We start from the raw sequence: 12,433 nt of genomic DNA on the forward strand, positions 1-12,433 counted from the left end.
GTGTATATATATACATATGTATATATATACAGTTGTATATATATATATATATATATATATATATATATATATATATATATATATATATATATAAAATGGGTTAAGAAATACCAACGAAGGAGAGATGCATGTTTAAATAAGGGAGTAGTCACCTACAATGTGTATTTTTTAACATTATTTTATCATTCTGTGTCTTGGCTTTTCATTGAGAATTATGTTTAAGTCATTGTAATAATGTTTTTAAATCTTTGAAATCGTTTTTAACGCGTTTCAGACGTTCTATGAAGCGTTCTCTTCAGAAATTATGTTCAAAATGTGTTAGAGATGTAAAAATAGCATTTTCGTAGTTCATTTTAAGTGTTTCCAAGGGGTGGAAACGTGTAAGTGTCTACTATTCATTGGAATGTTCAATTTTTATTACTCTTTTATTGGGCTGTGGTCACTCCTGTGTTGTGTTTCTCTCTCTCACTCTCTCAAACACTTCAAATGAACTACGAAAATGCTATTTTTACATCTCCAACACATTATTACAATGATCAAAGCATAATTCTCAATGAAAAACGAAGACAAGGAATAATAAAATAATGTTAAAAAATACGCATTGTTGGTGACTACCCCCTTATTTAAATATATATAAATATATTACAACGAGCATTTCCTGTATTTTAATTAAACTAGTAATTTCACTATTACATTAAAATACACTTAGCTCTTTAGACTATTATTCTAATCTCCTTTAAATTATATATATATGTATATATATATATATATATATATATATATATATATATATATATAGAGAGAGAGAGAGAGAGACTTGTATGTAATATACTGAGTTCGTGTAATCCAGTAAATTTTCATATACCAATAAGTTTTATGCCAAAAAGAGATGACTTTTTTTAAATTTTTAAGCCAAAAAGAAATGACTTAAAAAGTAAGCTACAAAATTATCATATTTCATAATTGAGCATTAATATACTGTGTACACTTTTTGTTACCATCAACACTTTTTTTGAATGTTTTGATCTAGGTTACACAGTATATATATATATATATATATATATATATATATATATATATATATATATATATATATAGTTGTGTGTGCGCGTGCACGCGTGTGGGATAATAAAAGAATAATAAATCCGACGGTATCAATTTAAAATTTAAAAAGAACTCAACGCGAGAAAATTCTTTATAACTCAACGTTTCGCCTTCTGTTTTCTTGGCTTTTTCAAGAATGAAAAGGCTGGTAGTACCTCAGAAACTATGCAACACTTTTGGCTCTCTTGCCCTGGTAAATCCAATAAAACAGGGAGAGAAATATTGTTTTTCTCATTTTTTATTCATCTACGAATATTATTGACTACATATGTGCACACATGTTGTAGCTGTGATTGCTTCCGAAATTGAGCTAAATCGTACGATGTTATTATTAATATTCTTAGAAAATTGCAATTTTAGGAGTAAAGCCTGAAATCTGAAGAAGAGCACATACCAGGTGCTTCCAATAAGCTTCCAGGCTTTGTTTAAAAATTGTCGTAGACTCTTCAAATACAGTATGTTATTGCTATAACACTTTATGAGATAACTGACTAATTTTTATGATTTAAGGTTCACATAAACATCTACAGCAGGACTTGCAATACACCCTACTAAAGCCTTATCGTCACTGCTTGTGAATTTTTAAAGTGCAATGTGAATGTGATGGTAATTTAGAAAGAACGATACAAAAAAAGTCTGTTTTAAAGTTGGAAACCTGCTACGGAAACGTATGGAATGCTTCAGACTGGTTTTGGACGACTTTACATTGATCGGGTGTCAGTTTTTGAGTAGCATAAGAGATTCAAGGAAGGCAGGGAGTCTATGAGGGGGGGATGAGAAGTGTGGGAGGATCCAGGAAGTCAGAACAGCAGTGTTAATATGCCAAATAAAGACAATAAATTCACAGTGTTTGATCGGTACAAACAATTATTCACTAGGAACTAAATATGCTGAAGATTTGCGCGAAGTTAGTTACAAGAGTGGTCAGAGAAGAGGAGACTTTTTCACCAAGATGGGCATCAAGACAGTTCTTAACCCTTACGATTGTGGAGACATTGCTCCTTGTGACTTTTGCTTATTCCCTAAGCTCAAGGAAAACCTTAGAGATTATGAGATAATTGAGAAGATGAAAGAGTTTATTACTGAGACCCTTACACAAGAGGACATTCATGGAGCCTTCCAGAATTTGTTGGAGCGATATAACAAGTGCATTGCATCCGGGGGAGATTAATTCAAACTAGAGTTACATGTTTGTAATATCAAATAAAAGTGCTCATAGGAGAAAGTCTGAGAACGTATATAATTTTTTATGTACACAAGTATAATTACATAATATAATATATATATATATATATATATATATATATATATATATATAAAAGCGAAAATGTATATATGTATGTATTTGTGTTCGCTTTTTCTGTATGTCTACAAAAGACTTTTTTCAGAGAAGCAGTCGGTCGGTTCACAACTTTTTAAAACTTTTATATCACATATAAATCTTAATATCTCACAGTTAACAACGAATCTCGCCTGTCTATTTAATTTGCTCGATTTCGGGAAGATAAATATTCAACATTTGTCGCTCGCCGCATGTGGGTTAGTCTTTTTCTATAACATCTTGGGAAAATGCTATCCCGCAGTCAAACTTGACCTCATAAACTCATTAAAACGGGCACCTGCTAAATCCAAGTAATTAAATAAATTCAAACGTGTTTCCGTTAGCATCTCGCGGTGGGGCAATGGTTAACGTCGCACTTTTTTCCACACTTTTATCTACAACGTTGCCTCAAGGGTTCGGGTTCGATCCTCATACTTACTTTTTTTTAACCCAACCCTCAGCCCCGGAGTTTCCACACACACATCCAAACACCCGGGCAACGCCGGGTACCCCTCGCTAGGATCTACATAAAGACAAAATGTGTGTGTTTGTGTGTGTATTTTATGTGTCGCATAAACTTTCGACACACGCGAGAAATTCTGACCATATATGTATTGTTTTGAAACTTGATTTCTTTGACGAAAAATATCGAAGAATTTGCCAAAAAGCATTCATTCGTTCACCCTCATCTGGGCAGTTTTGTACAAGGAGGGGTCACTTTTTCGCCGACATTTTTGCAAAGTAATCATACGCACTTGCAATAACTACCCTTATTTGAACGGCAGCGACGTCGCATGTCATGGTGGACGCGGGGGTAAAGCGGTTTGCTTTTTTTTCATCATTTTCCTCCTTCGCGGTAAAGGTTCGAGCCTGCCTGCCAACTCCTTTTTTTTATTTCGAGGCTTACGTAATGGAATTTTCCCTTTTAAAACAAAAACTGGATTATTTTACCGTTCGCTTACACTTTTTTTTCACAACTCTCTCTATCCAGGCAGCGTCTCTATTGTTTTGGTGGTATTGAATCCTTACTACACCACCGGTCCACACTCGGACAACGCCGGGTAACCCTGCTAGTATATATCTAAAAGATAAATTCTGACAGGATCAAACCGTTGTCATTTATATATATAAAAAGCAAGTGTTAGTGTGTGTGTGTGTGTGTGTGTAGAGGGTTACTATGTTTTAGAACTTTTTATATACTCCTTAGATTATAATATCTATGATTTATGAAACGACGTCGTAAATATCTTTTATTTCAGCGACTTTTATCGTACAAAATTCGCATTGTAAATTCGTTCCTTTACTACTACTACTACTACTACTACTACTATGGCGTGATGTTTGACCTAGAAAACCATACGTTGATATTAAACCACCTGCATTTTTTAAAGGTTTTTTTTTTCTTCGTAGCGTCATACAAAGTCATCAGACTATTAACCTCAAGGCTTCGGGTTCAAGACTACCTCCCTCCGAAATGTTTTTTCGCTGTTTTTGTTTTTGTTTTTCCGATTGTTTTTAACAAGTTTAACATGTTTTTTTTTTTTAATATTTAAACAGGGTTATTACTTCGTTTATTATTTAGTTTACATTTTGTTTTGATTCACCCCCCCCTTTACACACACCTCCCTCCAAACACCCGGGCAACGCCGGACATACCCGCTTGTTATTAATGCAAAAGCAGGAACTCCTTCTTTCGAAGTGGCAAATGGGATTTGTTCGACCGAAGATAACTGTGCAGTGTCATTATGTAAAACATGTTATATTCGTTATAACATCTTCTATGTATATAAAAAGCAAAATGTGTTCTGGTGTGTCTTATGTATGTATGTATGCTTTAAAGTATGTATGTATGTATGTATGTTTTTATGTGTGTATGTATGTATGTGTGTCTCGCAAAGACTTTCGACAGAGGTAGCAGATTTTCACGAAATCGGCATCGTTTTGAAGGGCGACATTTCGGATGACAAATATCGAAAAATTCGCCCAATACATTGATTCTTTCACCCTCAACTGGGCATTATTTTTCTATTGGGAGGGTCACTCTTGGTTTTTCGATAGACGCAACAGCTAACATGATACATTTTTTTTTCACTTCGTTTCTTTCTTCTCGGTACGGGTTCGAGCCTGTCTGCCTACTACCAATTTTTTTTGTGTGCTGGCAATTTTTCTGTTTTTTCTTTTCTCAAGTAACACCCTTACACACACCTCCACTTTCTTTTCCGCCTTCAGGTCACGGGTTCGAGCCTGCATGCCTCCTATCACTTTTTTTTCTCAACACACATCCCCAAACACCCGGGCAACGCCGGGCACCTAGGCTAATCTATAATATAAATCACACCTGTCTGTTTAAATGTATGTATGTATGTATGTATGTATGGCTCCCTAAATTTTTGACAAAGGCAACAGATCGGTATCGTTTTTAAGCTCGACGCTTCGAACAAAATTATCGAAAAATTGGCCCAAAACATTAATTCCTTCACCCTCATCTGGGCACTTTTCTACAGGGAACGTCGCTTTTTTCGCCGATATTTTCAGAAAAACATTCCCTCTATGTATATAATATTGAATAAACACATTAATAATTGTAAATTATGAATCAGTTTAAAAAGAAAAGACAAACAGTATCAACTTGAGTGTACGATCATTTCGGACGATATTTATTTTATTAAATTCACAATAATTATTGACAATAATTTACAAAAGTTTAGCCTTCGAATATAATCGCATCAGCAAAATTAGGGGGAGTTTAAGACAGCGAAATAAAACGGACGGCGACGATATTCAAATGCGTCAGGGTAGGGGAAAATCAAAAGAGTATAAAAATGAGAAAGCAGGTTAGAGAGTAGCGTCATTTTAGAAATATGGGTGACGTCACCATCGTAACGAGAAGTCACGCGTGGCGCGAGATTGAGAAAATAAATATCATTGTTAAAAAAGGAGTTGGGTTATTACGAGCCCTGTCTTACTTGCGACGTAGACTGCTACAACGTTTGGGTCTGCCTGTATAACATAACAAAATTTTGCATCAAAAACGCTTCAGATTGTCGATTCTTTTACCGTCGTCGCCAGGGGTTATTATATAATACGAGAATTGAAACCGCGAACTCTGGCTTGCAGGAGGAGTTTGTTGACAACAGCTCTTTGTCAGTCAGCCATTTTTGTTTCTTTTTGTTACAAAAAAAAAGTGTCGTTTCAAGACTCATTAGTTGAAATTTTGCGCGCGAAAACTTCTTTAGAAATAAAGCGTACGTTGAACGCCGTCCCTGGCGGCTTCGCCACGACCCATCTCTTGTTCATTGCATGGCCACCTAATTAACACGACGATTAAAAACGAGTCTCCAGTTAACGACCTGCTTTATTTTTTGTTGTTTTTTTTCTGTGTATTTGTTTGTTTGTTTTTACCTGTTTATTTGTTTGTCAAAAATGTTTTGTTTTTTTTTTTTAACACGGGCGTGGGATGGTGTTGGTAGGCCTGAAACTGAATCGCGTTGTGCCACAGCGATTTTTTTTTTTTGTGTGTATGTGTCAATAATGACAAAATGTCAGAGAATTGCGATATTGGTTTGAAAAAAAAAAAACAAAAAAACGGAACTTGTAACCAGAAACCGCTGTGGAAAATTGGAGAAAAAAAAATGATTGGGAAATATAGTTGTTATAACAAAGATGGCAATAACGTAAAGATGGTAAAAAATAATTATAATGAAATAAATAAATAAAAATAAATAAATAATACGAAGAAAAATAAAATAATAAAAGAAGAAGATGAAGAAGAAAAAAGAAAAGAAAAAGAAGAAGAAAAATAAAAGAATAAAAAGACAAAAAGAAGAAAACAAGAAGAAACGGAAAAGAAAAAGAAAAGAAGAAGAAGAAAATGAAAGGAATAAAAGAAGAAGAAGAAAAGAAGAAAAAATGAAGAATAAGAAACGTTAAAGAAGAAGAAAAAGAAAAGAAGAAAAAGAAAAAGAAAAGAAAAATAGAAGAAGAAAAATAGAAGATAAAGAAGAAGAAAAACGAAAAAAGGAGAAAATGAAAAGAAAAAAGAAAAAAAAGCAGAATAAAAGAAAAGAAGAAGAGACGGAAAAGAAGTAAAAGAAAATAAGAAGAGACGGAAAAGAAGTAAAAGACAAGAAGAAAAAAAGAAAAGAAGAAGAAATAATAACATTAAGAAGAATAAAATCACGGCATGACGTGCTTCAATAAGTTTCCAGGCTTTTTCACATGATTACTTTCATTGGTAGTCACGTCTCTTTCGAAGTAATCTCCTCCAGCTGCAGTGCACTTGTTCTACCATACCAATAACATTTGGAAGGCTCCATATATATATATATATATATATATATATATATATATATATATATATATATATATATATGGAGCCTTCCAAATGTTATTAGTAGCATATGACATGACCTGACATACGTACACACACACACACACACACACACACACACACACACACACACATATATATATGTATATATATATATATATCTAAATATATATACATATATATATATGTATATATATATATATATATATATATCTATATATATATATGTACATATATGTGTGTATATATATATATATATATATATATATTCAATATGGCGTAATGGAAAAATAAAAAGGTATCTGCAGCTTCTCTTCCAATTTTCTGATTTTAACCATGTCAAATTACATTTTAATTCCTTTTGGCGGATTGATTGTTGCTATTTCTTCTGATGAGTTAACGGCATAATAGATTCACTGATTGATATAATAATTAAGTGACTGATTTTGCGCTACGAAAAAGATACTGCCAAGAATTGTATAAGTCAACTGAATTAAAGGAATAAATTATAAGATCGTCCACATAATGAATTTTGGAATATAACTTTTGTCCTTTATTCTTTATATTGCTCTGTAATTATATTGAGCTTCTTCAATAAGGATTGGTATATTTTATAAGAAAATATATTTCTACAAATATATATATATATATACATGTGTATATATATATATATATACATATATATATATATACATGTGTATATATATATATATATATATATATATATAAGGAGAATTTATATATTTTGATAGCTTTTGTGCATGTAAATATTTTAATAAATATTTAAACAAATTTTTTTTTAATATTTGATAAATAAAATTGATATCAATAATTATAAAAAAAGAGTAGGCCCTTTAAAAAAAGAGGCGGTGCAAATATACAAAAAAGCAGCTAAACTCCCTCAACGCTTAGGTAAGCCAAACTATTAAATACAACGTAATTTCTAAGAAAAAAAAAACTAAAAAAAAAAACATAACAAATAGATCTTAACATTTGAAGCGATAAAAACGTGCATAAAAGTTTCACGGGGTATCGAATATCGGTGGTAGAATATCAGACTGCCAAATGCGCATTTACGAGTTTGAAAAGCTTAGCATGGGTGATACCTATAAACATGTGTTCATGGAAAACTTTTGTGTACATAAAACATATTTTTATAAATATTTAGATAAAAAAATATTTAATTATTTGATTAATAAAATTAATAACAATAATAATAAAAACAATTGTCACCAAAAAAGAGAGACAAAAATATGCAAAAGGTATATATATATATATATATATATATATATATATATATATATATATATTCATGTCTATATACATATATTGTGTTATAATATGTAGTAATAAATAATAAATATCAAATATATATTATAATTTATATATATATATATAAACACCAATATATATAAATATCAAATATATATTAGCATTTATATATATATATATATATATATATATATATATATATATATATAAACATATATATATATAAATATCAAATATATATTAGCATTTATATATATATATATAAACAAATATATATAAATATCAAATATATATTAGTGTTTATATATATATATAAATACCAATATATATAAATATCAAATATATATTAACATTTATATATATATATATATATATATATATATATATATATATATATATATATAAACACCAATATATATAAATATCAAATATATATTAACATTTATATATATATATATATATATATATATATATATATATATATATAAACACCAATATATATAAATATCAAATATATATTAGCATTTATATATATATAAAGAAATATATATAAATATCAAATATATATTAGTGTTTGACTAAAATATATTTTATATTATATATATATATATATATATATATAAACACCAATATATATAAATATCAAATATATATTAGCATTTATATATATATATATATATATATATATAAACACTAATATATATATTTCATATTTACTGTTTATTATTACTACATCTTATAACAAAATATATGTATATAGATATGAATATATATATATATATATATATATATATATATATAAATATATATAGGTAGATAGATAGATATAAATTTGAAAAATCGAAGAAAAAATGGATATGACAAACGTTGACGTTGTTTTTAGCAGACGTACATTGGAGGTATTTCGCGCCCCTTTTATATCTAGAGTTTCCCCAACCGCAAAGGAAATTCTAAGCCGCCGACCGCCACAACCCAACCCTGAAAACCTAACCCCGATCCAGTTAGGTCTCTGACAATCATGTCCTTCTTGTGAAACCTTGCGTTTGTCTTCAGGTCATGCTATCAGAAACTAAGAATAAAACTAGGACATAATGAATGGCTTTTCCCTTTTTTATTATATCTGTCACTTTACTTTGACCTCCAGAGTCCACACACGTGGTGGTTCCATTCTGTCTTGACAGACTATCGATACCCACTGTAAGGTTACCTGCGCGTGAAATTTTTGTGGCAAGAGCTACGCAATCTCCAACCACACCTCTCCTGAGTCAACATTGTTGAATGCCAGTGGCAAGTGGAGGTTCAGGACGACTGGAAACGATGCCGAGATAAGCGGAGAGCACATACAGCGCCTAGAATTCCCAAATGTTCACCCATCTGCTACTAGCCAGGCTCAACGTTGCTTAACTTCGATTATCTGACGAGAACCGGTGTGTTAACAAAATTATGCCGTGTAACACATACACGGACACACATACACACATACACACACACGGACAAACACACACGGACAAACACACACGGACAAACACACACGGACAAACACACACACACACAAATACATACACATACATACACACACGCGGACAAACACACACACACAGACACATAGATACAGACACACGGACAAACAAACACACATACACACATAGATGCAAACACGGACAAACACACACATATACACACATATATACATACACAGGAAGAAACACACACACATACACACGCATACATACACATACACGGACAAACACACATACACACATACATACACACACAGGAACAAACAGACACACATACGCACACATACATGCACACATATGAACAAACACACACACATACACATACACACACAGACAAACACACACACACGGACAATACACACACACAGACACATGCTCTATAATGAATTTACCTGAATTGATATTTTCAATCAATGTTTTAAAATAAATCTGTAATATTGTTTTGTTAAGGGCGACACTTTATATATATTGTCGGAATTATATATATATATATATATGTGTTTGTGTGTATGTGTGTCATTATGGTGAAATGTGTTTAATCAATGATATTTTACGTTTTATTCATACAAGTCTTTTAATTTAAGACGCTCGATGTAACTCTGGAGGTCAATGACAAAGTTCTCTCTGATTCTCTCTCCTCTGATCTCGAGCGCGTGGTTCAGTGGGAGGAAGATTTGGCTAGTTACCTTTAATGCATCCAAAACCAAACTCCTATCCTTACATCATCAACGCTCTGATCCCAATCTGGCATCAATTGTGATGGATGGCTCTCGTCTGGGTGAGGCCCCGTGTTTTGACAAGCTTCTAGGTTTGACCTTTACTCCTGATCTGAAATGGAACACGTACATCAAGTCTGTTGCCAAGGTCGCTGGAAAGATGGTGGGATCCTTCTACCGCTCCAGAAGATATCTCACTACTGATGCAATTCTCTATCTATATAAAAGCCAAGTACGTCCAAGGATGGAATACTGTTGCCATATCTGGGCATGAGCTGCTAAAAACAGCCTATCCTGCCTTGACAGAGTACAAAATAGACTTCGTGGCTTAGTGGGGGATGCCCTTTTCTCTACCCTGCAACCTCTCTCCCACAGAAGAGACGTTGCGAGCCTATCCTTGTTTTATCGTTATTTCCATGGCAGGTGCTCGTCTGAACTCCAATCTCTGGTCCCCTCCCGCAAATCTTTCACGAAAAACACCCGTCTAGCTGAATCCACTGTGAAAAATTTCCCATACTCTATATCTGTGCCTAAATCAAAACGTGGATTCCATGAACAAAGCTTCTTTCTTAGAACTGCACGCTTGTGGAACTCTGTTCCGTCTGCGTGCTTCCCACCGGACTACAACTTGGATGTCTTCAAGTCCAATATTAACAAATTCCTAATGAACCGCCCCCTTAAGTAAACACTTCATCAAATCTCCACACTAACGTAATGTACTTGCAATAACCCTTATCCCTGAGTGGCTTCCGGGCCTTGATAAGTGGTGATCACTGTGTAAAAATAAACAAGAAAACTACAGAGCATAGTACAAATAAATAACATTTGACAGCACCTGTTTCGTAGTGCAGAATCATTCGTGTCAATTTTTTTACTTTATTCTGCGCTTAACTCATCAAAAGAAAAGAAACTTACCAACTTTAAAAGAAAATAAATGAATTACAACATCAGAAAATTAGAAATTCTTTCTTACGCCATCTTTGAACTTAAATTAAAATTGAAAAATTGAAGAATAATTACAACTTCCCTTCCACTTTTTTTTTATATGTGACCGTCTTTCCTAGGGTATCAGACATTTAAATCTTATACTTCATCAACATCTGAAGGAAGACGTGCCAAGCATTACCGTCGCCATGGCAAAACTGGATTTTTCTGATAAAGATTCATGAATCGAAATATCGAATTTAATTTCAATAAATAAATATATTTATTTATTTATTTAAGGAGTTTGATGTTATGGAGAGGTTCATAAATATATCGCGTTATTGTGTGTCGTGTTACTACATGTCTATAGTGATATTTTCTAGTATCTGAACCATTTGGTACTTTATTTACTCTTACAGTCGATTTACGTACTGCGATCGTCTAAGTGTGTTGTGTGTGTGTGTCAGACATAATTACATGAACTCAGTTATTTGTTATTTGATGACATACCTGGTTTTCTGCTGTCGGCCTCTGGAAGATATTCAGCCATTCTTGAGGAAAAGGATTCTATGTAAATGGAGGCGTTTCACTAGAGAAACAAAAACGCTGTGTATTTTATATAGTGTATTTTCCTCCCAGGCATTATTCCAGCAGAAATGTGATCGACACACACACGCACACACACACACACACACACACACACACATATATATATATATATATATATATATATATATATATATGTTTAACGGTACAGATTTTATACACAGTAAAATCCTAAAACACTCCATTTCTTTATAAAATGGATTGTTTTAGAATTTTGCATCAGTCTGACTCTCATAATCATTGCAAATACAACGTAAGTAAAACTAGAACTTTGTGGTAGTTTCACGACATAACTTGTTATAACTTGGTGTCTTAATATTATTTTCTAAGTAAACTATGTTATTTGGGCCTAAATATCTAAACTCATTTCACTCTAAGTAATTTAGGTGACTAAAATAGAAAAATATTGATATTTACCACAGCTAGAAAAATTGTTCTCATTCAATTTTATTTTTACACAGGAATTATTACTTATCAAGGCCCGGAGGCCACTCGAGGATAAGGGTTAATCGGTATGAATTATTCAATGTGATTATAGCGTAGTAAACATAAGTAGTGGGAATTTTGTAAATTGGATTTCTTAGGGGAACGGTTCATCAATAATTTGTTTACGTTTGACTTGAAGATAATCAGATTGTAG

General features: G+C 32.3%; 1 protein-coding gene across 1 annotated transcript in view; it reads right to left on the reverse strand.

Annotated features, from left to right (window-relative positions):
* LOC145258068 (protein GVQW3-like) overlaps positions 1 to 11,737 on the reverse strand; it is a 91,080-nt gene extending 79,343 nt beyond the window's left edge. Inside the window, exon 1 of the mRNA XM_080115796.1 lies at positions 11,698 to 11,737. Coding sequence (XP_079971922.1) covers positions 11,698 to 11,737 — 40 coding nt within the window. The remainder of the gene's footprint in view (positions 1 to 11,697) is intronic.
* Positions 11,738 to 12,433: the final 696 nt, after the last annotated feature.

This window comes from Euprymna scolopes, chromosome 33 (genome assembly GCF_053919585.1).
Source record: "Euprymna scolopes isolate OS-2025 chromosome 33, ASM5391958v1, whole genome shotgun sequence".
Taxonomy (NCBI): Eukaryota; Metazoa; Mollusca; class Cephalopoda; order Sepiida; family Sepiolidae; genus Euprymna; species Euprymna scolopes.